The sequence below is a fragment of the Rhineura floridana genome, chromosome 9, assembly GCF_030035675.1.
Source record: "Rhineura floridana isolate rRhiFlo1 chromosome 9, rRhiFlo1.hap2, whole genome shotgun sequence".
NCBI classification, from domain to species: Eukaryota; Metazoa; Chordata; class Lepidosauria; order Squamata; family Rhineuridae; genus Rhineura; species Rhineura floridana.
The window spans coordinates 90,932,108-90,959,910 of NC_084488.1; the positions used below are offsets into that span (position 1 = coordinate 90,932,108).

General features: G+C 41.0%; 1 protein-coding gene across 3 annotated transcripts in view; it reads left to right on the forward strand.

Annotated features, from left to right (window-relative positions):
• The first annotated feature begins 7,456 nt into the window (after positions 1-7,456).
• The window catches only part of LOC133364544 (complement factor I-like), a 37,599-nt gene continuing 17,252 nt past the window's right edge, over positions 7,457-27,803 (forward strand). The window contains exons 1-7 of one of the 3 annotated variants that reach the window (XM_061585400.1): positions 7,457-7,806; positions 7,954-8,206; positions 10,556-10,706; positions 13,979-14,148; positions 15,511-15,621; positions 18,742-18,852; positions 20,193-20,222. In XM_061585400.1, the coding sequence (XP_061441384.1) occupies positions 7,744-7,806; positions 7,954-8,206; positions 10,556-10,706; positions 13,979-14,148; positions 15,511-15,621; positions 18,742-18,852; positions 20,193-20,222 (889 nt within the window). In that variant the 5' untranslated portion in view covers positions 7,457-7,743. The remainder of the gene's footprint in view (positions 7,807-7,953; positions 8,207-10,555; positions 10,707-13,978; positions 14,149-15,510; positions 15,622-18,741; positions 18,853-20,192; positions 20,223-27,803) is intronic. The other 2 variants (XM_061585401.1, XM_061585402.1) reach the window with 2 other exon arrangements.

Sequence of the window (27,803 nt, forward strand, 5' to 3'; positions counted from 1 at the left end):
AAGAGTTTAGCCAGAATAGGGACCCACCAGTCAGAGAAATCTAAAAAGAGTTCAGGGGGGAACATGTCTTCACCCGGGGCCTTTCCCTTTTTTAGTGAGGAAATGAGGGTTCTGACATTTGATGGTGTTACCGGGGGCCAAGAGGGAGCATTGGTCTCGATGTGTATTGGACTCAAGATGTTAGTTTCAGCCATAGCCGTGTATAGTCTAGAGAAATGTTCCTGCCACTCTAAGGGGGAGATTTGACTGGGTGCGAATTGGCTATAGGAGTCTGACCTGGTAGCGACCATAACCCAAAACAGGCGGTCGTTAACCTCCAGCCAAGCTTGGTGGAGCCGCTGCCATTGAGTTCTCGCATGTATCGCCTTTTTTTGTCTAATTAGTATTTTATATGAAGAACGCATCTTGATAAGTTGGGTACGTTTAGAGGAGTGTGGGGCCCTTATCATTTTGCGTGTAAATTTAATAAGCTGACGTTTAGCTGCTTTGCATTCATAATCAAACCAAGTCTCCCTCCCCGAGCACGCGGTGTTGGAGAAAGCTTTTTTAGCTAGTGTAGGTTTGAGCAGAGCAGTTATCTGTTGATAGGCCTTAAGAGGATCTATTTTCGACTAGATTACAGCCTGCCTAACTTCAGTTAAACTGGAGTTCTCGAGTAGTTGTAGGGTGGAAAGGTGTAAATTTAGAGACCAGCGGACTCTGCGGTCCGCTACCTGAAGACCTGTCGAGGACGGTAAAGCCAGAGAGTTCAGCAAGTGACCCGATTTTAAGATCGTTAGTGAAGGGAAGTGATCGCTCTCGATTCTGTCTAATACCAGAAACCTGTGGACCCTTGAAGTTATTGAATTTGAAACCAGCGTGAAATCTATCGCGCTGGCTCCTTGATTAGAAAAATATGTAATAGGGCCATTAGTTTGGTCTAGATATGACCCATGTAGACAAAATAGCTGATGTGCAAGGATTAATTCCATCAACCTCAGACCTTGTTTGTTTAGTATCTGGTCTTGGGAAATCCTGGCCTCTAAAGAAAAAAGGCTAGTAGGTCCATGATTTGAAAAAGGACCATCCGGGCAACCAGAACCTAACCGGGCATTGAAATCCCCACAGAGGATCACCTTAGAAGAGGGATATTGATGTTCCAACTGGGCTAGAAACTCTGATAATTGATCCCAGATATTATTAGGTGTTAGAGTTCTAGCCTGGTGTGGAGGGAAGTAGACATTTATAATAATGAAAGCACCCACGAGGGAGCTTATCAGCCTCAGGCCTTGGATTAAGTGATCACAAGGAGGAACTAGGACTTGAATATCTACAGGGAAGTCATCTGAAATAAACATACATAAACCACCACTGCCTCTTCCATAAATATTTTGTTTGACCGCTGGAATAGAAAAGGTCCGAAAACCCGGTAAGAGGATCGGTGTATCATTTGTTATCCAGGTTTCTTGGAGGCAGATGATATTAAACTGTTGTAAAAAGGAGTATAAATCCTCTTTACTGTCTTTATTTTTCCATCCCTTGATGTTCCATGAAAGGATTTGAAGTTGTCAATCTGTCCCCGATGATTCCTTCAGCAGCAGGGATGTATGGGGCCAGATGTTTGTGTGGTTTATATGATGACCTTTTATGAGGTGTTTTTTAGAGTCATCTTTTCCTCCCAAAATTTTCCCTGCATTAGGGGTCGGGGCCATCTCAGCCTGTTCATGGATAACTGAGAGTTGTAGTGATAGTTGAACTAATCTATCTAAAATTTTATTCCGTTCGTTCTCAGGTAAAAGGCCAAATGACTGTAAAAGCGACTGTTCTTCCTCCACCAGGGGACAGTCAAGCGGACCCTCCAGCCGCACAGACTCCTCCGACGAAAAGCAGTCACTTGACCACGAACGAGTGTTAGCGCCATTCTCCAGCACCGCCTCAGTCTCCTGATGTAAAGGTCCCAAATCGATCGTCGAAACTGCCATATCATCCGGTGTCGGGGAAGTCCTTGGAGATGCGTACTTTTCTTATAAATTAAGTATGTTCAATTGATGATTTAACTGTATATGAGGATCAGAAATAGTTCCCACCTCTTGGGAATCCAAATCAATCAAAGGGGTCGCTTCTTGTCTAACATGTGTAGTTCGGCTCCTGTGAACGTTTTCCAGATATTTTTTTAGGTCCAGCGGCGGCGCTGAATTTAAAAAAAAAAATGGAGAATATTTATATCCATCCGGGACTGTAGATCTTTGTTGAGCCAAATGTAATTCGCTGTTTCTTGGGACAAAAAGGTAACCACCGCCCGAGCCCTTATGTTGTCAAAATAAAGGTATTCAATTTGTTTGATGTCGTGAGTGAATATTTTCTTATTTGAGATTGGCATTAATAACTTAACTAGGATGTCTAGCAGATGGTGTTTCCTCTGTAATGAACTTATATAGCCCCACGGTTTGGGGTAATTTTCAAAGACTAGCTTATTCCTTATAAGTACCAAATTCCAGCGAGGGTGTGGGGGTGGAGCCCTTCGTTTTTGTATTGTTTGCGTGGCTCGCAAAGCATCTTGCCAAGGATCCTGCTGAGGGATGTAAAATGATGGAGTTGGGGAGAGAGTGTCAGACAGTTTCTCCCCCTCATGTAAACTTGTAACATCAATTATTTCTGCTTCTGTAAGCACTTTTGAGTGCTTTTTATTTGGGCATTTTGCTTCGGGTATGTTTGCTTTAGAGACTCTCTTCTCAGCTGGAATTTCTAACAGATTGAAGAGTCTCTTAAAATTCATCCCCGATTTCTTGGATGATTTTTGAGTCTTCATATTTTTGCTTTTTTTTTGATGGAAAGCCGGGCGTCTCTTTTTTTTCTTGGAGGTTTTTTGTTGGTTGCAATTCGTGGTAGTAACAGACGTTGCCTGATTCCTCTGTAAGGAAGATGAGTCAGAATTCTGTATGATGCCGCAGGATGTAACTAATGTAGTTAATAAGGAGTTACATTCATTCATGTAAGCCTTTAAACACTCCAAGTCCGTTGTCAGCATAAGCAGCCAACCTTTTAGGGGGAAGTCCTTTAATTCATCCGTTAAAAGGGGAAGGCTAGAGGCTGTGACCTCTCGCTGATTCTCTGTATTACTGCAAGGCATTTTCTCCTCGATTGAGAGAAAGGATATGTTATTCCGTTGTAGTTTTGGAGAATTCAGAATAGCTGTAGCTTCATGTTGAGAGGAGCTATCAGCGTTATTTTGTCTAAAAATATCTGGAGATCTTCCAAGGCTATTAATTCTTTTGTATGTTGCCAAATCATCAGAAGAAGCTTGGTTTTCTGCCAGCACTAGTTCGTCGGCCAGGTTCATGGCTGGCTGGTCATACTTAGGGTTATAAAGCATTCCTTTAAGTGGCAAATGCCAGTCAGTAGGTGTAGAAAGGGCTTGCCAACTGTCCTTTTCAGGAGAGTAGGAAGGGGCAGGATTAAAAAAGTTTGTAATTTTTTGCTGCCCCTTTAACACAGAATGAGATAGTTTGTGTTGTTGTGAGGAGGGAGATAAACCCTGATTTATTTCTCTTCGTTTCATCTTTAGCTTATCTTTTCCTGGCAAGCTCTCAGAAGGGAGAGGAAGACCTAAAGCTTTTCTCTCATTCCTTGTAAGCACATATGTACAGGATATGTACATTATTAAGATTCAGAGGGACAATAGGATTTACAGATATTTTGAGTTAGTATTAGAAAAAGTGACCATTGTGCCATGGAGTGCAAACCTCTGCATGTTTACTGAGAAGTACTATTTGTCTGTTTCTAGAGGGATATCCATATTAGTCTGTTACAGCAGCAAACACCCAACAGAAGCCTTATTGTGGTGTTAAGAACATAAGAAGAGCTCTGCTGGATCACAGTGGACAACATGATGCCTCTGGGAAGGCCACAAACAGAACAAGAGCACAATAGTCCTGTCCTGTTCGTGATCAGAGGTATTCAGAAGTATGCCATGTTTACCTTGAACATGAGGGAGAGCAGGGGTGTGCTGCCAACACCCCCACACCCATTATATTATTTTTTAACTACCCTCCACAACTTGGAAAGCAAACATCTGCAGCAGGGATCCCTCTGAACTTATGGAGGCACCCAACACTTTCAAGAAACCTCTATAATTAGGGTTCCAAAACTTGTGGGGATCTTCCACAAGCACCTGCTGCAGACCTTTGCCTTTCAACATTTGGAAAGTGGGGTGGGGCACAGAATGTTACTTGCTGGAGGAGGTGGGCTTTGGCAGTGCATGCTTGCTCTCCGCCATGCGGTTTTCACTGCATGTACAAACTGAATGCTCATATAGGATTTAAGAGTTTTGTGGCATCTGAAAAGATTAACAAATGTATTATGACATTTTCGTGGACTAGTGTCCACTTCAAGAGGTGGATTTAATGGTAACTTCAGATGGCAGGCATATGCACATGGATGTAAAAAATCTAAACAATAGGGTCAAATGGGAAAGAAATGCAACAGCCGCAATTTTTTTATTGCATTGCCATTTTACCCAAGTGTTGATGCCATACTCTAGTGCAACCTTTGCCATCTTGGGCCCCTCCAGATGCTTTGGGCAATAACTCCCCTCAGCCCCAATCAGAGCTGGCTGGGACTAATGAGAGCTATACTGCAAAACATCTGGAAGAGCCCAGGTTGGTGCAGGCCGCTGTAGTGCTTGTAAACTGTTTAACAATTGCTTCTCCATACCAGGTGTGGGAAACATTTGGTCCCCCAGATGTTGCTGAACTACAACTCCCATCAGCCCTAGTATAGCCAGTGGCCAGGAATGATAAGAGTTGTACTTCAGCAATAACTGGAGGGTCATAGGTTCCGTACACCTGCCATAGTGGAAGGAACTGGTGAAGTGGTCAAATCTTTACTATGTTAATGGCTCTAGTAAAACCTGTTAAGCATCTTTATAAATGACTAAAGTGTTGGTCAAGTACAGGTGTGCTACCATAGAAACAACTAGCTAGCAATGCTTCTAGAAGGAGAGGGCAGGCTTTTCCCCCTCACCTGGCTGGAGGTCCTAGAGGTCGATAAAAATAGACCAGGAGCCAGTCTGGTCGGGTTTCCTCTGGAGTTCAGAGATAAGAAGACACAGAGGTTTGACTTGCTCCCTGTGCTGAAGCCAAAGTGGGGTGAGGGAAGCTAGAAACCAAATGAGGGAGCAAGATCTGCTGGAGTGCTCATTCCGTGAACACTTCTATCTTATGCTCACCTATATATATAGTTATATTAACCATGTACCATAAAGACACTACAGTCTCTGGTGACCTTCATTCCAGGGAATCCACACCTGAAGTCCCTCACCACTTGGAGATTGGAGTGCATGTAACAATACATTAACTTCGAAATAAGAGCCACAGAGATCAATGGGCCCTGGTATAGAGAGGATATGCTCAGAATCGGGTTAAAGGAAATTGTTCATTGAATTACATGCTTATGCAGTGTCAGTGAAAGAGAGGAAATGGCCTACATTCATCCAGTGTTTCCTTCAGTATCATACAATAAGTCAAATTATTTTAACAACAGTTCGAAGAATAAGAATGACTGGTGGAGCTGCATTCTTCCTTCTGAAAATAGTTACACATACCTACTTTATTTATTTTGAACTTAACACTCACAAGTTTCAAGACCAGGGTATACGCTGAAATTATCAAGATGGTGTCGAAACATCAATTGACTCTGGATTTGATTCTTGGGAACGTGTTGGACAAAAACAATATAAGAGTTTTTATGAGTCCCCTGCATCATAAACACAAGCAAAATGGGTGGGAGAAAGGAATGATACTAGTAGGGCTAATTTGCTACTTATTTCCTTTCCCAATCATTATTGATAAGAATTACTGAGAAATCAGTTGCTGTGTTCACAAAAAAAGAGAGAACAGTGGGGTGGGGGGGTTATCACACAAAGGCCACAATCCTCTGCACACTGTTTTTAGAGTAAGCCCCATTAAACTCAGCAGTGCTTACTTCTAAGTGGACATGACTAGAATTGAGCTGTTCCTCCCAAATAACTGTATAATGAAATACAGTGTGGTTACATGATGCATGGGTGGGGAGCCTAAGGGCTTCTTAACACAATAATAATAATAAATTTATTTTTGTTGTCTGCCTCTCACCCAGAATGCGGGTCCCAAGGCGGATTAGAGATTTAAAAATACAGAGCATACATAAAACAATAGAGGTTTAAAATACAAAAAACATATATAAATGAATCCATAAAATCCTTTAAAACATCAGTGCAGATCAGGCATTTTCCTGCACAGCTTAATCTGTAGTTTACCCCTCACAGAGCTACTATTCCCAGCACCCTTAACAAGCTACAATTCCGAGGACTCTTGGGGGGAAATAATGTGCTTTAAATGCATGATGTGTATGCATACATGTGACCCTGAAGCAGAGGATAGAAAAAGGAGGTAGAGGAAACCTTCCTAATGCAACACTCAGGAACGTGGGAACCTTTCTCGAATCACCCCGATTTGCCTTGTAATTCAGAGGACACACAGAGCTGATGCACACACACAGAACATTTTTAAAAATTTAGTCAGAACAAGCAAAACCTGTTAGGATTTGAAAGTCACTCCTCACATGCGGTAGAACTAGATTGGGTGAGGAACAGGAAATCAGCTAAATTTCAAAAACATCTGCAAGGCCCCTTTCACATAGTACAGAAACTCAGGTACTGTATGAGGTCAAGCAAAGAGGAAGACCTTACATTGGACAAGAGTTCCCCTGCCCTCTGTTAGGTGCTAGGAGACAGTAACCAGAAGTCAAAGAGGAGGAGGGGCCCCCAAATGATAAAAGTAGGGTGGAAACAACAGAAGGCAACAGCACTCTGGCGGATTCCTTGTCAGAGAAGGAATCAGAGATAGAAACTGTGTCTTAGGAAGCTGGGCATAGTCCTTTAGACAAGGAGGGCATGTGCTATCAAACATTCTGCTACAGAACACTCTGCTATCTGTAAGAGATGTGAAGCCACCAATCTGGAACAAATTTTGCATGTTTATGATTGCTGTTTCAGTTATTTAAACAGTGTAACACAAAGTCAGAGGTAGACCCCAGTAGGAATGGTTGGATGGGTGAGACTGTCCCTAGAGGTTGTAGACAATATTGAGTAATAGACCAAGTGCCTGACTCAGTATAAGGAAGCTACCTGTGTTCCTAAGGAGAAAAAACACACAACCTTTCTTCCATTTTTATTGTTAAATAAAGAGACTTTAGAACTGCACAGTCCCATTATTTGTTGCTTTTTTTAAAAAGTGCTAGATTTACTTGTGTTAATAACCTATTCCTGGAAACTGGCACTCCCAGAGCTAAGCACACAATACCTTTTTATCCATTTGCCAAGGAATTGAGCAACTGACCAAACACAACCTTGAAATCTAAGCCTCCTGTCAGTTAAGTATGCAAATCATTATTTATCCTCTATGACTGTTTTAGAGAAGTGGAGAGAGAAGCTACATAAATCCCTTGAAAGTGTTAAGACGGATATCTGAGAGTTAAGCACACAGAAAGGTACATTCTTTCAGGGCCAGTCTTTCACATGTTTACTTTTTTTCCCCAGTTAAGAGTGAATTCAGGTTGAAGCAGGATCTTGTCAAAGAATTTAGAATAATCGATGCACACAGATGTTCTTGTAGTTATTTCAGAACCATCTTTTTAAATATTTGTTAGTGGTTAAAAATTAAACACAAGCAGAAGGTTGGGGCATGAAAGAAAATCTTCTGAATACACAGAGAAAAACCCTTCACCATGAAATCATTATCAGTGTTAGCATTTATTTCAAGCCTATCACTTTGTGTTTTTCAACAAAAGGTAAGGATTTTTATTTTATTTTTAAATGGTTGGTGGTATAAACACATTTTACCGGTATTTTAAGGTTTGTGTTTGTTTTTTAAATGTATCATGAATCTGAAGTGTTTAAAACAATCTGACTTTTACTGAATACCATTTCATTTCTAGCAAGAGACAAATCTGATAGAAGAATGTGTAAGAAAGAGCTATACCCTGAATTCTTGTGAGAAAGTGTTTTGCCAGCCATGGGAGAGGTGTATGGATGGCTCCTGTTCCTGTAAGCTACCCTACCAGTGCCCCAAAAATGGCACATCCGTTTGTTCTACTGATAAGAGGACTTTAAATTACTGCCAGCTAAAGAGCTTGGAATGTCAACGTAAAAACAGCAGGTTTATGAACAGAGGACGTTGTAACCCTCAAGGTAACAAAATCTTTATGTTTCCTGCTTCTGAGTCAAACGCTGATAGTGAGAAAGGCCAAACTTTAAGGATGGAAAGTAGCTGTGTGCTGACATGGATAGCTGGGTTGTATCCTGTGGTGGCTTGGCCTTAACGTAAAGTGCTTCCACTTGCACAAGTTGGGGCACCTGATTTTCACTGAAGCCCCCTACCAAATTAAGCCCTCCCACCTGCCCAAAAAGCTGCTGCTGAGTGTTGGAGGACCCTTCAGGACACAGAGGGCTACTGTGGGTGAGGGGGGGAGGGATCAGAGAAAATTAAGTGTCCTACTCCCGACTTGCACAAGTAGGACTTTCCAAAGTTTCCACAAAGGCAACGCTACTATTGAATACAGTTGCATGTGAACAATCATCTTAGAAAGCCAATCTTGAGACGTAAGCAAGGAACATCTTCTTTACTAGGTAGTACACGTGAAGGTGGCAAGGGAAAAAGGCTGGATTAAGGCACAGGCTAACTGCACTGCAGCCCTGAGCCCACCATTGCAAAGGGCCCGTGAGCATTCTAGGCCTGCCTTCAAAATGCTGCCCATGTGTCATTCCTACAGCATAGTATTTCATTTCTGCCATGCCTTCTCTGCATTTACTGCTCAACTCGTACACAGAAAAGAGGATAGTGTCTCACTTTCATCACAGAGCCCACTGCTCAGAGATTGGCTGGGTGGCATTCTAGACTTTTTAAAATAAACAGTCACTTGTAAATTTAAAAAAGTCTGTCCTTTTTGTTTATATATATAACAGGCCATTTTCTCATATGCATTTGAAGGGACCCTCCCAACTTTGTGTGTAGTGCCATAGAAATTAATATCTGGAATCCTAGAGAGGAACCAAGACAAAGAATATACCATTTGATGATGTGATAAACCCCCTGTTATGGGTTAATTTATTCATTCATTTAATGACTTTGTACTCTGGCCTTCAGACACACACAAAAGGCTGGAAGAGCAGCTTACAGATACAAACAACAAGACAGTCCCTGCCTCTAGCCTTACAATAAAAAAAGATGCAACACAAAAGGAAATGGGATTGGGAGGGAAAAGGAAATATGTAAAGTCAAGACCTGTTCATAGCTACAAGTTGTCCTAACAACCAGTTGTGTGATACACTTGAGAAACAGGGAGAACCAAAAATTGCTAGTCTCTCAGCTGTGCTATGGAGAGGCCCCATATCCATTCTCTCACTGCTACCACCTGGTGGATCACATGAAGGGGTCTCCCCAAGTATAAGAGGACACAGTACAACAGTGCTGGCCTCACTCCTGATGTTGTGCAACTTCCCTGTTTCCAGCATCCACACAGTCAGTAGGCAGGATATCCTATACAGACATCTATGCTCAATGTGAAAATTGGGAGCAGGTTCTGAGCCAGCAGTGTAGCCCTTTGTACTCAGCCCTTTCTAGTTAACATAGTTTTCTTTGGCAGTGTGTGTGCATGTATGCATGAAAATGTCTTGTTTGTAAGTTGAGTTGGAAATGGATCAGGAGCCCCATGGCAGCCCCCTTGGTCAGGGCTTTGATCTAGGATACACTGCTGCTATGTGACTGCCATAGACAGTGAGTGTTCAACCAAGGGAGGGGAGGGGGTATGCAACATGGAAAAATGCACAGACAATATAAATATGATACATGCCCACAGTGTGCCTAGGAACATCATTACAACCCACCACTCAGGGACCATGATGTCCACATGTGACGCAGATACAGAGGGAGTCAATCCATCCATGCAGGCCCATCTGGAGAAGTGTCTATTGCATTTCCATTCTCCCAACACACACACGACACAGAGACCTAGGCAGCAGCCACAGGCACAGCAACGAGCCTGGTGGCCCCTCAGGTGGTACAGGATCGCATCTTTAATCAGAAAAGTGCATTTTCAGTGATCAAAGCAAGTTTGTAAATCTTTTCAATTGCCCAGTTTGCAATAGCTGCAGGAAAAGTTGTAGGTTACTTTGTTAAATCAATACAAGACCTTACAGTGACTGCTTTCAGGGTTCAATTAAATTGGTTCCACATGCTCTTTGAATAATACCCATTGCTCTAATATGGGTAAACGAACTGTTACCCATAGTTAGTACTGTTAGTATTTTGATACATTTATGGAAACATGGATTGTGTCTGTTAAGCAAGATGATACATTGAAATTAAGGTTAAACTAACTTGGCTAATGATGCAAGAAAATGCTCCAATATTTGTTTCCAGTCTCATTACTCCAGTGGTTTTAGCTCAGTAGGAATATTATACACCAGTAAGTTCAGCCATTGCTGTCTTTTATAAATCCTACAGACATAAATGTTAGCAGATTTTGCTTTGTTTCCTAGACAGTTTTCAAATTTATTTGAAGCATGAAAATGCAACATCAAAAGGAATTATTCAAGTTGAAGTGAATCACTCCCCGAAGACATTTGTATGTGGATCTGTATGGAGTATGAATGAAGCAAACGTGGCCTGCAGACACCTTGGTTTTCCAGAGTAAGTTTCTGGGGTGGAATGGAGAGCCTTTCATATTGATAAAATTACATTTAAAGATAGGTGCCACTAATTCACAAAATTCCAGCATTTTCTAAGATTTCTTTATGATGGATTAGAGCTGGGTGGTGGAATCTAGGCCAATTCCTATCATCCCTGTGTTTTGTCTCAGAAAATGCTCCCAGCTGGGAAGCAGCATTCTTGCCCAAGGAAGGCTTGTGCTGGGCATAGAGCCCAGAACACCAGGTCATGTACTGCTAGCATCAGTTCTAAATCCAGAAAACAAAGTCAAGTTCCTCAATACAAGGTTAGATAATGCCAGTAAGTCCAGATAAGCAAGGTCCAGCCAAACAGGTGTCAAAAAGCAAACAGACAGGGTGGGTAACACATTCTGGATAGTTCTAAGTGGCATATAGGCTACATGTCAGGCAAGACAGGCTTCAATGTTATTTCAATGATCAGCAAACCCAGAGTGAGCCTTAAACTGGACTGCAGCTTCCTTCGAGCAGCTAGTTCCACCCCTGATGAGCAGAGTCTCTACTCTTAAAGTGTCCTGGCTCGTTTTAGGAGCCATTGACTTCCATTGTGGGGGGAGGAGAGGCTATGGTCCTGAGCTGGAGCGCTTGAAGTCTGGAAAAGGTAATGTCACCTCTGGCATCAGTCTTCCTCTGGTGTTGGAACTGCCAATGAAGTAGGGATGTCAAAGATTTCAGAGGGCACATTCTTCTCCCAGCCAAGATAAGCTCCGAATCCATTGCACCTTCCCATGAGGGTGGTGAGTCAAAGCCTCACCATAGGCTGACCATTGGGCATAGTGGTTTGGAGCTGATGGGTGGTGGAGTCCAGCAACATATGGGGGGTCCACAGATTCCTATCTGTGGATTAAAGGGCCAGGACCTCTGCTCAGTCATAGATCACATATTTTGCATGCAAAGTGTCCCAGGTTCAGCCCCTGCAATTTCCAGTCAAAGGATTTGAGGTAGTAGTGCTTGGAAAGATCTTTCCTGAGGCCATGAAGAACTGCTGAACATGAATTTGAGAAGGTCAGTTTATTCACCCATCTAGCTTGCTATCGTCTTTTTTGATTGACTGTGGTTCACCAGCAGTCTCATGCAGAGATTCTTTATCACATAGGAGAGGAAAGTTTGCCTACGCACTATTCTGAAGGCATTTTGGTATCTGAGAAACTGACTGTACAATCCTATGTTATTAAAATATCGGAGTGCCCTGTTAAGAGTGAGATTCCAAGTTGGCAGAGCAGAATAGTTGGTGAGATCTGTTGCATGTACCTTTTACAGCACAGATAGGGAACCTGTTGTTCCTCCAGGTTTTCTTGGACTCCTACTTGGACTCCCTCAGGGATGAGGGATGATGGAAGTTAGAGTCCAACAACATTTGGAGGGCCACAGGTTCCCCAACCCATGTTTTACAAACACATGTTTTACAGGCAGTTGTACATAGACAGTTATGGACCAAACTATACATGATGCTGGCAGAACTGTATCCTTGCATGTAGGTCTCTCATGTGAGAAAGAGGGAATGTGTAGTATGATGGAAAGGGGCAAAATAGCATGTGGGAATGGGTGTTGAACTTTTACCCACCCATCTCTCTCTTTCCCCACTTGGGTATTTCCAAGGGCTTTTTCCAAACCAGACTTACTTTTGTTATTGATGCCCAGAGAGTAAAGCACATAGATTAAAGGGAGCAACCAGTAAAGGAAGTTCCATCCCTCAGTATTGTGCCCCTTTGAATTGCACTCCATACCCCATTTGACACACGAATGGAACAGGCCAGCATTAGACACAGGTACAGAGGCCACTAACACAACACCAAAAAAAGAGGAAGGACATCATCAAAACAAAAGAGGACATATACTTGCATAAAATGTGCATATATAAATATATATAGATACATATTTAGAAATAGCTATGGTAATGTAAAAGAGAAATACATTTTATCATAATGGGGAAAACTGATCAGGCATGCAAGTCCCTGCATCACAGTCTGCTGTCAGGCACTAACTGTTGATTAACTGTTGATGGGCAGCTTCAAGGCCCTTCCTGTTCTCCCTTCTTAGGGTTCTGGACTTGGACCGGACTGCCTTTCAGACAGAGGACGCTTCCAAATAGATGCCTGTCCTTTGTAAAGCAGGACACATGGACACCCTAGGCATAGACTATCCTAGGCACAGGCATGGACTGCCATCATATGTAGCTTACACCATCATGTGTGGGCTTTGGTCCATCGTAATATCATCACACCTATTAATATCTTTTAATCCATATGTTTCACTGTCAGTTGCTGGCTGTAGTTGGGGCTTGTCAGAGGCTTGACTTGGCTGAACCTTATCTCCATCTGTGTGGGAGGCACTTTCCCTCCTCAGCATACCATAAAGATGGAGATAGCCATCTCGTAACTCCTGTCCTTTGCTGGGATCTCATAATTATGTATGTGACAACTCTATTTTATAATATCATGTTTTAATATAACATAACATAATTCTGTTCTACAATGTTTATGTTTTTAACAACCTTATTTGATTTTATTCTATACCATTTTACTGTATTCTACCTTTGTGTATATTGGGATAATTTTTTTTCCCTCCAATAATTTTATGTTCTATGCGTTTTCCTTCCCTTTTCCCTTATGCTGGTCACCAACCATAACAATAAATATATATATATAGATGGAGAGATGTTGGGGAAGGAAGCAGCAGCCACAGAAGCAGCATAGATTGGGAAGGAAAAGATGCTCAGAAAGAGAAGCATTGTCTCAGCTTGGGAGATGCAACAGGAAGCAACATGGCACCCTTTCTGGGTTAAAACCCAGTGGAGAGCCAGAAAAGTAGACTCCTTCCAGGAACAAATATCGAGGGGAGAGGGTAGGGAGATACCACAGTATCCCCAGGGGGAGTTCAAGGATGAGAAGCGTCTCCCAACCCTCCTCTACTAGGAGACAGGGACTCAGGAAGGACTCTGAAAGATGAGGTTTGGGGGCTCTGAGAGTGCTCGCAGGCTGGCTACTCTCATCTGAGGGAGATTGCAGCACAAGGACGCCGCTATACACACCTTTCAAAGCCAATAATGATACAATTTGCATTAACCCTGCACATTCAAGACCTCAAGGAGTGAACTCTAGGATCATAGATAAGGAGCTAAATATTGTTTGGAAGTAAGAGGCAAACAATTGTGAAGTCAGTCGTATATGAAAAACACACCTAGCCCTGGGTCAGTGATAATTTATCTTGTGCTTTTCCCCCCCTTGCACTATACAGAGGGGCTGATCGGACAGAGGTTGTTGACCCAGAAGATGCCTCCCATTTCCTGGAATGCCTTAGGGCAAAATGCAGAGGAATAGAGACTAGCCTAGCTGAATGTACTTTAGAAAGAATGAATAGGAGTAATGAGAAGGTGGCTAAGGTGGTGTGCCACACTGCACATAAAGGTTAGTAAAATGAGTTTTATGCCAAACCTATGTGTAGGGTTAACCCTTTCTGACTTGAGTTAGAGGACAAGTGCGATCTGCAACAAAATGTTGCAGTATGGAATGTTCCTTTCAGAGTGCCAGCCAGCCATGGATCCAGGATACTCCATTTGATCCTTTTTCTCACCACCACTACCCCAATGTTAACTCCCTGCAAAATAGATACCCAGCATTCTGTGGCTTCTGAGCATGCTAAGTTCTCATTGAGTTTTCCCTCTTAGGTTTTTAGCATGGCAATATCTCTCTCTTGCTTACCCATTTTGGTTACATAGCCATCATAACTCTGCACCTGAGTTCATTATTAGTGCATGAACAACAGTCTGATAAAACTGCAGAGGCAGCCCCTCCCCCACCTTCCCTGGGATTGCTTAAGATTTGTGTGCCCTGCAGGAAGGCAGCGTCACACTCCTGTGGTTCCCCCCAGGGGCTAACGTCCAAGTCCCAGAAATATCACCTTCTCACCAAAATACCACTTATTGTAGTGAAGGCTAGTCCATTAGTTTCTGGTGCAGCATAGTCCAAAGAAACCAAGGTCGAACACAGGGAATCCATACAGGTCAAAACATCATCCAGAAGCAAGGTCAAGAAACAGTCCTAAGTCAATATTACGGGGTATTCCACAAGGTACAACACAAGAAGAAGACATAACTAGAGCCGAGCACAAGGCTACACATAACAATTATATTTTATACATCTGTTCTATATTTTATACCACTTATTTGTTTCAGTATATTTAAAATGTAAACCACCTTGGACACCATGGCAGAAGGACATTATATGAATGCAGTCAATCAATATGATACATGGGTTGCCTGTTAATTGCTACAGCATGGGTACTCAATCTACACTGTAGATTCCTTGAGACAATATAGTCAATCTCCACAGTAGATTTCTTTTCTTTGGAGTCTCTTTGACATCATGGTGATGGCAAGTGACTGGCAGCTGAGCAGTCCCAACCACTTGACAAAGAGACCCCCTGGGGGGAGAAGTTGGGGAACTCAGAATTCAGCCCATCAGCCAGATCCTGTTCCCCATTCCCGATCTACAGTTTTAAATCTCTTGCTGCTATTTTTGTGCTTTTTATACTTGTGAATGCTAATTTTATGATGTATCCATTGGTTTGTTTTATTCTGTTTTGGATTTGCTACTGATGGGAAGGAAAAGCAGAAATGCTTTTAATAATTATATCAGACAATTACGCAGAACCCCAAAGCCCCATGCCTTCCTTGTGCACTCATTCCAGAAAATAATCCTATGAATTTAGAGGTAACTTTTTCCACAGTAATATTTCAACAAAATATTGTTTTTCATCCAACCTGACAGAATGTTCCTTGGAACAATTCCGTTGTGTCAATAGAAAATGTATCCCCTCCGATCAAACATGCAATGGAATCAATGAATGTGGAGACTTAAGTGATGAAGTATGTTGCAACGGTATGCTATCTGTAATCTTTCTTTTTTTTACATAGTAACAGTTTTATATAAATGAATGGTTTTTAAAGATGTTTTAAAGTTATACAGAGATCAAGCTAATTTTGTGCTTAAAAACATACTTGGTCTAAACTTTGCTTAAGACACAAAACTTTAGAAGATACAAGTCATCTTTCTTTAAATATATCCGGTATTAGATTTATATACCACCTTTAAATCAAAATTTTCCGAAGCAGTTTACAATAACTAATATAAACTTCACAAATTTGTAAACCGTCCAGAGAGCTTCAGCTATGGGGCAGTATACAAATGCAATAAATAAATAAATAAATAAATAAATAAATAAATAAAAGCTATGGAACAGAAGTAGAAACAGTACAATAAACAGCATCATTAAAATTTACTAATCAGTTAAAATCGTCTTATTGAACTAAAGAGCAATTAGAATTTTATAGCAGTTTTAGTTACCCTAAAGTAGCCCAAAAACTTAACCAATACCCCTGCAACACACACATATTTACTTTGGTGTGACTTTTCACAACATGTGTTCAGTTCTCCTATCATGCTAGAGTTTCTAGTTCAGTTCTCCTACCATGCTAGAGTTTCTTGCACTTCTGTTTGACCAGAGACTATGGCTGTGGGTACATTAGTTGTTTCAAAAGCAGCAAGAATGGTGTTTCTGGCTGCATTTTGAAGCAACTCTGCCCTCTGCTGGACACACCTACCTTCCCCACTGCTGACTTCAGAGCTTTCAGGACTGCCCACAGCAAAGTGTTGGGCCAATCACTGTCTCTTCCTGAGCCTTCTCTGCTATCTTTTTGGCACCTTTTGAAGATTTTCCTCTTTCAACAAGCCTTTTAAGCTGCAACATATCCCAATCTGCATCTGTGTTAGAATTGCTTGTTAATACGTGGTTTGTTAAATAATATATTAACCCTTTTTTAAAGATGTTTTTAAAGCTTTTTTAAAAAACATTTCTCACATTGTTTTGTTTTAATGTATTTTAAGGTCTGTTTTTATGATGTTTTAAAGTTTTTTTTTAGCGTTTCTGTTTGCTGCCCTGGGCTCCTGCAGGGAGGAAGGGCAGGATATAAATCAAATAATAAATAAATAAAATAAAAAAGCCTACAGCAAAGCATTTCCATTGGCTACACCTCAAAGACAAACAGGTTGATCTACCAATCAGTTGTGAAATCTGTCTGAAGCTGAATTAAAGAAAAATCCACTCAAGCCAATCTGACCAGGTTTTAGAGTAAAAGGGGGCAGAGTTCAACTAGTGTTGTGTGCCCCCATTTTCAGAAAAGAGAGATGGAGACACAGTGAAACCAGCACAACAGTAAGTGTGTCTCTACCCTATAATGGGACAGAAACATGAATGCCTACATTATGGACAATGGTGGTGCCTCTATATGGCGGTGGTCTCTGGAAAACTATGGTCTGTACTCAACTTTGGAAAGAGGTATCATTGTATCTATTTTTTTCTGTCCTACCAAGATATCTGATCAAACCAGCCTTGCAGGTATTCAGTGCTAAAAAAAATAAAGTAATCTCAGCAGCATAATCAGAAGTGCTCAGAAAGATATATACATTTTAGTGTGACAATTTGCAAGCACCTATTGGATAGTGCCAAGTAGGAATGCAGGTGCAATTTGATTCAGTTTGCAAATGAAGCCGGATCTATCAAATCTGCACCTTCCGAAACAATATGAGAACCAAAACACTCCTTCAAAATTTGCACTTACCTGAATTTTATGATACAGTTCCCCAACCATACAATGTTTACAAAAATGCATATATTGGGGAAATGTGCATAAAAATGAATATATTAGTGAAAATAACATAATATGCATTATATTAGGATAAATAATTGCAAAAACTGTACATTAGTTAAAACTGCATACAAAAATGTGTTTATTAGGAGAAATTCACACTAAAATGCTGGAGAATTTTCATGTGGATAATTTTTTTTAAAAAAAATGCAAATTGCTGCAGAAATGTGGAGAACTGAATTTCAGATTGGAAAAATAAGAGAGAACCAAAACTGACTGATCTTTCCATCCCTAGTGCCAAATAACATGTTTGGCCTCTCTACCCCCAAAACAGTGTTTTTAAAAAGTACATAAAAGGTAGCAGTAGTCAAAATGGAAAAAGTACAAAATTGCTTCTGTCTCTCTTTCAGTAATGCCCAATTTTTTAAAAACAACACTTCTTTTGTTTTCAAGATTATGGTTGCCACTCCCATCAATGCAGATGCCACTTATTCATGTGCAGATCTTACATGGCTGGGGGCTATATTTAAATGTTCCAATTATATGTCAAGGGCTAACTGCAATGGTATTCCATAGAACTGGCACCTCCCAAGGTTATGGCTATTCCTTGGTAAAAACTCTTGTGTGAACAGGTTATTTAAACATAGGCTGCATATACACCATTCTTCTAAAGCACATCTCCCCCCCTCCCAAAGTATAATGGGAAGTGTTGTTTAATCCTCACAGAGCTACAATTCCCAGCATCCTTACCAAAGTACAGTTCCCGGGATTCTGGGGTGTGTGTGTAAAAATGTGTGTAGTCCCAGTCCCTAACCACATGGGACCCACTCTGTAGTGACTCTATACAGCTGGGAAAAAGCCTGAAGACTCTCTCCAAGGTGTAAAATGCATTAACCCCCAAAGCTGCTTGCAAACCAGTGATGTCAATTTCATCGCTAGGCTGCTAAGTATAGAACTACAGGTAGCAGTATTAATAAATAAAACTCTATGAACAGGGCTTTTTCTCCTGCTACCAGGCTCCTGTACCTCATCCTCTCTTATGTCAAGCTACCAGTACTGGATCAAGTTGCTTAAATCAGAGTTAGTGCCACAGAAATATAAGGGGAAAGTTGTTTTCATTGCTTCCCCTCTCTCCAAAACAAATTGCATGCAACTTTACACAGGGAGAGAGAGGAGCAGAAAAGTTGGCATTTCCAAAAATAATTGAGAATATCTCAAAGTTCCTGGCTACCCTGCATATTTTCAAATAACTGAATTAGAAGTATGATGGGTGTGGCCTAATCTTAGGCCTTATACAACTGTGCTATTGATGAATCTTTTTGCCTTTTTATATTGAATGATCTCTTTCCAACAGCATGCAAGGGGGTAAGCTTCCACTGTAATTCAGATGTGTGTATTCCAAACAGTTACCTCTGTAACAATGAAATGGACTGCCTAACAGGAGAAGACGAGAGTCATCAGATGTGTAAGAGTAGACCTTTTAATTATTTACAGCTAGATTCAGACAACCATTACCCCACTCCGCCTCATGTAATGGGCTTGGACAAGCTTCAAACATTCTAGCTTGTTAAAACTGTAGTGAAGGCTAGTCCGTTAGGACAAATAGGGCCCTGCCCACCAACCTCAGCCTGCCCTCACCCAGGCCCCACCTGTTTGCCTTCTTACAACCCATCCAGGGAGTGGCACTGGCTGTCAGTTTCCTCCTCCTTTGTCTTAGTGTTGCTCAGCACAGAGGAGGAGCACAAAATTAGAATGAGTTGGCTCCATCTGTTGTTGGTTGTGGTTCCACCTACTGTTGGGCTCCTGCCCTCTGCCCTACCACTCCCAATGGAGCACCAGCCACCACTGCAAAATTGTACTGACTCCATCACACAGTGGAGCTCTTTATACAACCTAGATGGCTTCTCATCACAGATCAAGTGAGTGTTCTGGGCATCAAGGGCATCTTGGTCCAGCCAGTTGCCCGTTAATGACGAATTGTCCCCATCCACGGACAAGCAATATTGAAACCTAACCAGAGTGCCTCTGCATAGCTACCGCCAGTGGTGGCTAGTGTCCATTGGGACTGGTGGGGTGGAAGGTCGGGAGACCAGCAGTAGGTGGAGCCACAGCTAATGACAGGAAGAGCTGCCACCTGTGTGGCTGTAAGTAAAATGGCAGAAAGTGGGGGCTGGCTCAGGGCAGACTGAGGTTAGTGGGCAGTGCCCCATTTGCCCTAATAGACTAGTCTCCATTGGCTACAGTACCAAATGGTAGTCTGTAAAGGGATGCTTATTGCAACCTAGTAGTTTACTTGATTTGAAGTTTGGGCTCCAGTTATAGATATAAACTTTGCAGCTGTCATTTTATTCATCTTAGATGTACAGCCTGCCCCACCCAAAGGGTCATCATAGTTAAAAATACTTAGAACAGGTCAGCACAACAAAACCAGCATTCATTTCAATGAATCTTGTGCATGTGATGTATCCCTGGTGGATTTCCAACATTTCAAACCAAAACCTTTCCATTCTCATTATGAAAGCAAAATCAGTTTGCAGTGGAGGCCCTCGTCCCCATTCAATATGATAAGAAATTAACAGCATTTTATTTATCTGTTATCAATATGTAGTTAGAGCTCCCAGCCAAATGTTTCAAGGTTTGTATCTTCTTAGAAAGAATGTACGTTAGAAAACCTTCTCTGGAATAAAAGCATACACGTAAAGTAAGCCAGCCTAGTTCATGCCACAGTGAGTATCAATGTGCTTGTGTATGAACTGTACTTTTTTTCTGAATATTTCATTTTTGAAAGAATGTTTGTTTCAATAGGTGATAAGAGAACAGAGGAAAGTGAAAAAGGTAAAACTGTGTGTTTTGATATTACTTTTATTGCTCTGTTCATTTGGAACTACAGTGCTAGGTCAAGAACCGTTTTCAGCTGAAGGGCTGTGTTCCCTCCTTGGGAGCCTTCTGGGGGCCACATGACAGTTGTGAGTGGGGCCAGAGGCAAAAGTGGACAGATCAATAGATGTGGATCTTACCTTTGTACAGAAGGCTACATTTTCAGCCATAGCCAGAGGTTTCTTCACATACCAGTCTTTCCATCCAGCTGAGCAAAAGACATTTTCACAGCTTCAGCCAGGCAAAATTAATAAAAGAGGGCACAGGACCAGCCTGATGAAGAGTGTGACCCGGAGGAACAGGATGTGGCCTAAGGAGACTCCCAAGGGCCAAAAAGAGAGGCCTGGAGGACCCCATTCAGCCCCCAGGCTTGAGGTTCCCCACCCTTCCCCTCCCCTTAAATATTAGATCACTGATGTCTCGGTTGTCTTTTCAGCACCTACTGAAGACCTTCCTCTTTCAACAAGCCTTTTGAGCAGGCACCTTTATGCCAGTCTGCATCTGTATTGGATTGATTTAGAGATGTTTTTAAGATTTTACTGTTTTATCACTTGTTTGCCAGTTTAAAATAATAATGTAGTCATAGTCCGTTTATATACCACATTTTCCATGAATGCATTTGTGCTCAAAGCAGTTCACAGAAAATACACAGTCTACAATGATAGTACATCAGTGCAATTATTAAAATCATAATCTAATCATAATTTAAAAAATTGTCAACCTCCTTGAGTCCTGCTGCAGGAAGACATCTATGCATGTGTATATCAATATAAAACATAATAGAAGTTATATTATCCCTGCAGCATAGCACTAGCAATTCAACAATTAACAAACTCATTAAAAATGCATCAGAAAGTGAGCATGTATTTGTAGTAGTAGTAGTAGTAGTCTTTATTACGGTCACAAGACCAACCTTAAATAAACACATTTTAATTACATAGAAGAGGATATAAATAAGTAAATTTAAAATTACAGACATCATAATATGAGTCCTATGATCAAACAGCATAAATCTTAAATGTTAAAAACTACATAGGTGTCAATTATATGAGTCGGTTAGAAACAAATTAATCTGATAATTAAAATTAAAATTAATAGTGAAGTTTTAGTTCACTTCAAAAGTCAGATGGAGTTTAAAAGAAATCGGTTCAGTTATTTTTCTTAAAATTTATAACTATCAGACTAAACTTAGCGACTGCTAAAGTTATCTCTGGGTAGTGGTCTGATAATAAATAGTCTATCCAAAAGGATTCCGTTTGATGGATATATGGGTCCAAAATTGGGAGAATTAAATGAGATCTATAAGAATGATAATATCGGCATCGTAATAAGACGTGAGCATTGGTCTCTATCTCCCCCAATCCACATTGACATATACGATCTTTATATGGAACTTTATTGTATCTTCCTTCAAGTACCACTGAGGGTAGAACATTTAGCCTCATCTTAGTGAATGCCTTGCGATATTTAGGAATGATTAGATTAGATATGTACGGCAATGGTCTTAAAAAGCTTAAGTTACAGCGATGGTTTTTTATAAGCATTTGTTGATGTTGCACATCAACATCTCTTAGACGTTGATTAATATTGCACCGGGCAGCATCAAAACCCATGGCTAAAAGTGATGGTAAAGAGAAACCTATTTTTTGGACTTTATTTTGGATCGTGTTAGCCCAGATTGATTTATGATTATCGTATAGGATAGAAGGAGTTAGGCCAGTCGGGTCCAATATTAATTTTAGCCATGTGGTAATTCTATAGAACCAAACTTTGGATTCTATAGACTGAGCACCCAGCTCCAGCCTTAAAACACAATTAGGAACACAGGGGGAAACTGCCATAATCGATCTTAAGAAACCATTCTGGACCGTTTCCAGTTCAGATAGGTTATCATTTTTACCCAACTGCGACCCAAAGGTTAGCTGCGGGATAACTTTAGCATTAAAGATTTTTAACACCGGGAGAATGGACTGTCCACCTTTAGCATAAAAAAAGGTTGTCAATGCTTTCATGGTCTTTTTTGCATTGAGCGCCGCCAATTTAGTGTGTTGTCGATAGCTACCAGATGTTTGGAAAATTATTCCTAGATATTTGAAGGAATTCACTTGTTCTATCTCTTGGCCTTGAATTACCCAGCGATGTTTGGATCTTGATTTATTAAAGATCATTACTTTTGTCTTTTGATAGTTGATATTCAATAGTTCGGAGGAGCAATACAAGGCTAATTTAGAAAGTAACCATTTCAGACCTATCGGGGTTTTTGAAATTAATATTATGTCATCTGCATATAAGAGAATGTTTCTAGATTTACCTGCTAAAATAGGAGAGTGAGAGGATGTAGTAGCCATAGTTGTAACAACATCATTAATATAAATATTAAACAACAGGGGTGCAAGAATGCAGCCCTGTTTTACACCCTTAAATGTCGGAATAGGGTTAGTCAAATGTCCCTTGTTGTTACATCTAACTTGTAAAGAGGTATTTTGATGTAATCCTTGTATTAATATGAGCAGGCGCTTGTCAATCCCTAGATTAATTAGTTTAGACCATAATCTGGCTCTATCAACCGAATCAAAGGCCGCTTTCAGATCTATAAACGCCGTGTATAAAGCACCACCTTTTTTGTTTGCGTATTTTTCGACTAGATGTTGTAATATAAGTGCTTGATCTAGTATGGAACGTTTAGAGCGAAAGCCCGCCTGTTCTGGCGCAAGAATATCGTTTTGTTCCGACCATGAGACCAATTTAGAGTAAAGATGGGCTGTGTATAGTTTACTTATAATATTAAGTAAGCTTATTGGCCTATAGTCAGCCGGATTGGTTTGAGAGCCTTTCTTAAAGAGTGGGATAACAATTGCCTTACCCCAATCTGATGGAATTTTCATTGAGGAGTCAATATAGGTGAAAAGCGCCGCAAGGATGGGGGTCCACCATTTAGCATTAGCTTTGAAGATTTCAGATGGCAAATTATCAGGACCTGGTGCTTTGTTGGATTTTAATCGGGAAATAAGCTCTGAGATTTCTTCAAGTGTTACAGGTGGCCAAGAAGGGACGTCACTTGTCAAAAATTGAATATCGTGAGAAATATTACTATTTGCTTGGTAAATTTTTGAAAAGTAATTTTCCCAGTGAGTTGAGGGAATCACACAATTTATTTTAAAGTTAGACCTAGGCCAGTGACGAGAAATTAGAGACCAAAAAAGATCAGAATTCTGCAATTTGGCAGCATTTAGCAATTGTTGCCAGGTCTCAGTGATTTCTTGGGCTTTTTTCCTCCTTATCAAGTTTTTATATTTCTTTTTGATCTCACAATAAGTTTGCAAATGGGAGATAGATTTGTTCTTAGCATAACTATGGTAGGAGTCCAGTAATTCCTTATGGAGCACTCTACACTCGTGGTCAAACCAGGGTTTTGATTTATGGTAATCCTTATGTGGTTTAACTTTTGTATTTTTATAGATAGCAGTTTGCAGAACGAGTATTAATTTTTGAAGTTGGAAGAACGGATTGTTTTGATAGGTGGGAAAGAGTGGTTGATCTTTAATAGACTGAATTTTGGGAGAGTTTAGGCTATCTATAATTGCCTTTTCTATTCTAGGGACCCATTTAATCCTAGCTTGGTGTATATTTATTTCCTCATTGGCAGAGGTATATTTATCTAAATGTATAAACTCCTTACCACAATTAAGTTGCAGTGATACAGGCGAATGATCGCTTTCCGGGCGATTTGCTATATGATAATTTTCAATCGATTGATATAATTCCTCAGATATGAAGATTAGATCAATCGTTGACGAACCCTGAGCAGCAAAGTAAGTAAGTTCACCTTCTATGTCACCTCTGGTACGACCATTTAACAGGATAAGATTGAGTTTAATAATCAGGTTCATTAAACAGAAACCCGCAAAATTTATTTGTTTATCCTTTGATTGTCTGAGGGGTATATTATGGTCGTTTACTAGTGAAGGGGAAACTAGATGAAATTTAGCAAAGAGGGATGAATCAGATTGTCCTAGTCTGGCGTTAAAGTCGCCAGCTAGGATCACCAGCATTTCTGGGTAGCTTGAAATCAAGTTGGTTATTTGAGATTCTAATGAGTCTATTTGTTTTTTAACTGTTTTTTTATCTCGACATGGAGGGAGATAAACATTGATCATTATTAGCGAAAAGTTTGGCAATTTTAAGATGATAGCTAATGCCAAGTTACATAACTTATGAAGTTTAATAAATTTAAATTTCATTGAAGTCGCAATATAAATGCTGAGTCCTCCTTTTGGGCGACTGCCTTTGTCACTTGCGGTAGCTGGCATATGGTATGCTGAATAGCCTTGCATATAGATCTCTTCCGTAGACCACGTTTCTTGGAGTAAGGTGAAGTCGTAGGTGCATAAAAAGTCTTTTATATATTCGTCGTTCACTTTATTCTTCCACCCAGAAATATTCCACGAAACCATTTTTAATTTGTCTGTTAATGGCTTGTCATTGAGTCAGTTATCAATAGAAGAAAGTTGATTGGGATTCAAGGATATGTCACGTCGTGGAATTGTTTCATGTTCCAGTGAGTCTGGCTTGTTTTGAGACATTATATCAACTGTAGGACTTGAAATTGTATTTTGTTTGGTAGAGGATGTTCTCATTTCTAATACTTGAAATAAGTTTTTTAATCTTGTAAGAATCCCAAGTTGAGCATCTAAGTCCAGTTCATTGTATGAATTTAGAAGTAGCATCTCTTCTGGTAAGAAATTTGATTGCTCATTTGCCTTGTTTACTGATGACAAGTTTGCTTCTGCTGGTAGATGGTAGTGAATAGCATCATTTTCCAGTAGGTTTTGAGAACTCACGAGAACTGGTTCTCTAGATGATCTATGATCCGGCACTTTATTTTCTTCATTAGAGGAGCAAAGAGTTAAAGAAGATTTTAATCCCATTAGTAAGTTTAACGGGGAAGCATGGTTCTCAAAAAGTCTGGTGATCCATATTTCACTATCTCATAGATTGATTCGATTCTTAAGGAGAGTTTGCACTAAATTAGAATCATGAAAGGTTATTATAGTTCTGGCGTTTGTATAATTATAGAATAGATATTCAATATTAACAATTTCATTAGGTAGAATAGTTTTGTACAACTTTTTTTAATCAATTCGCAAAAATGATGTTTACGTTCTTGCAGATTAAGAGCTCCTTTGGGCTTTGGATAATTTATGAAAACCAGTTTATTTCTGTTTAAGATTAAATTTGTGGTATGGCAAAATGAATTCATACTTGTGTGAATGTTTCCCTTTAGTGCAGGTTCTTTATAAGTATCCTGTTGTACAGCTGTTTGATCTAATTAGGAAAGGTATTGAAAATAAAACAGCCGATATCATAATGCCGTTGTATAAATCTATGGTGCGGCCGCATTTGGAATACTGTGTACAGTTCTGGTCGCCTCATCTCAAAAAGGATATTATAGAGTTGGAAAAGGTTCAGAAGAGGGCAACCAGAATGATCAAGGGGATGGAGAGACTCCCTTACGAGGAAAGGTTGCAGCATTTGGGGCTTTTTAGTTTAGAGAAAAGGTGGGTCAGAGGAGACATGATAGAAGTGTATAAAATTATGCATGGCATTGAGAAAGTGGATAGAGAAAAGTTCTTCTCCCTCTCTCATAATACTAGAACTCGTGGACATTCAAAGAAGCTGAATGTTGGAAGATTCAGGACAGACAAAAGGAAGTACTTCTTTACTCAGCGCATAGTTAAACTATGGAATTTGCTCCCACAAGATGCAGTAATGGCCACCAGCTTGGATGGCTTTAAAAGATTAGACAAATTCATGGAGGACAGGGCTATCAATGGCTACTAGCCATGATGGCTGTGCTGTGCCACCCTAGTCAGAGGCAGCATGCTTCTGAAAACCAGTTGCCGGAAGCCTCAGGAGGGGAGAGTGTTCTTGCACCCGGGTCCTGCTTGCGGGCTTCCGCAGGCACCTGGTTGGCCACTGTGAGAACAGGATGCTGGACTAGATGGGCCACTGGCCTGATCCAGCAGGCTCTTCTTATGTTCTTATGTTCTTACTTCTGCAGCAGGAATGTCTAGTTTTGATAAGGAATCTTTAGACAACAGGATGGTATTTCCATTTATGGATAGATTTAACACCTCGGAGGCTTTTGATTTCTTATTTTTCCTTCTTCTCTTTCTCTTTTTCTTCGTTGTTTTCTTGGAATTCTGAGATGGAGGATCAATTAGCTTAAAAAGCTTACCATAGTTCATACGCGATTTGGTTTTGTTTCGAGCATTTTTTATTTTTTTGTTATGAGGATTTTTGCAGAGATCTGGAACCTGGGATCTATCCCTGGATCTTTTGTAATATTTTGTCTACTGCCTGTAGACGTCGTTTGACATGATTGAGATAACATAGCGGGTTTTTCAGAATTCCTTCGGTCTTTATTGTCAAGTTTCATTAAACAGTCTATTAGGATAGTGAGTAATGAAATAGATTCTGTAACAAAATTGGATATCTGAGATAAAGATTGAGTTACAGCCGAAGCGCAGGTTTCATTTAGTGCTGTTGGATTGTGAGGAGGGACCTTTATATATTCCTCACTCTTCAGAGTTCGCAGTCTGGCTGAGGTGTTGGGGCTAGATTGACTTTCATGCTGTAAGTGCTCCGTAGACAAATTAGATTTAATTAACAATTCATCTGAAAGATTGAGATCAGACATCACTTCTTCCTGTGCCCATTTTTCAAGTTGGTCCTTTAAATGAGATGAGTCAGTAGATATCTCGTTATGGGAGGATTCAAGCAAAGGCATAGAGCCATATGAAATCTCATTCAGCAAGTTTACTCAGAGACCCAGGGCCTGCAGGAGGAAGAGACCATCGCCCAAGGGAAGGAGAGGCTGCTGCTCTTGCTGCTGCTGTGCTGCTGCTGCTGCTGCTGCTGCCGTGGGACCACCACCTCCACCACCCTTCCCAGAGGGACTTCTGCCTGGCAGGACCAGGCCCCAGGTACCCAGCCAGCCAGGACTGATTCTTACCACCTGTCCCTCTTTGGAGGGATACATAAGCCGGCTGGCTGAGGTGGCCTGGGAGACCCAGGGCCTGCAGGAGGAAGAGACCATCGCCCAAGGGAAGGAGAGGCTGCTGCTCTTGCTGCTGCTGCTGCTGCTGCTGCTGCTGCTGCTGCTGCTGCTGCTGCTGCTGCCGTGGGACCACCACCTCCACCACCCTTCCCAGAGGGACTTCTGCCTGGCAGGACCAGGCCCCTGGCCTGATCCTGATCGGGGCGTGGACGTTTCTGTTGCTGCCGTTGGGCTGTCCTGGAATGCGAGACTGAAGTGCTGCTGCTGCCTCTTCTGAGGTGTATGCCACCGTTGCTGCTGTCATTATCACCAGGTTGGGGGTCATTGCTGTCCATCGTTCTTGGGCCCCATTACATCAGCTACTACGGATTATCGGCTGCTGAAGCTCCTCGGATGCTGCTGTGTTGTCTGAATGTATGAGTGGGTTGTATGAGTGAGTGTGTGATTGTGTGTATATGCCATGAGTTTTATTATTTATT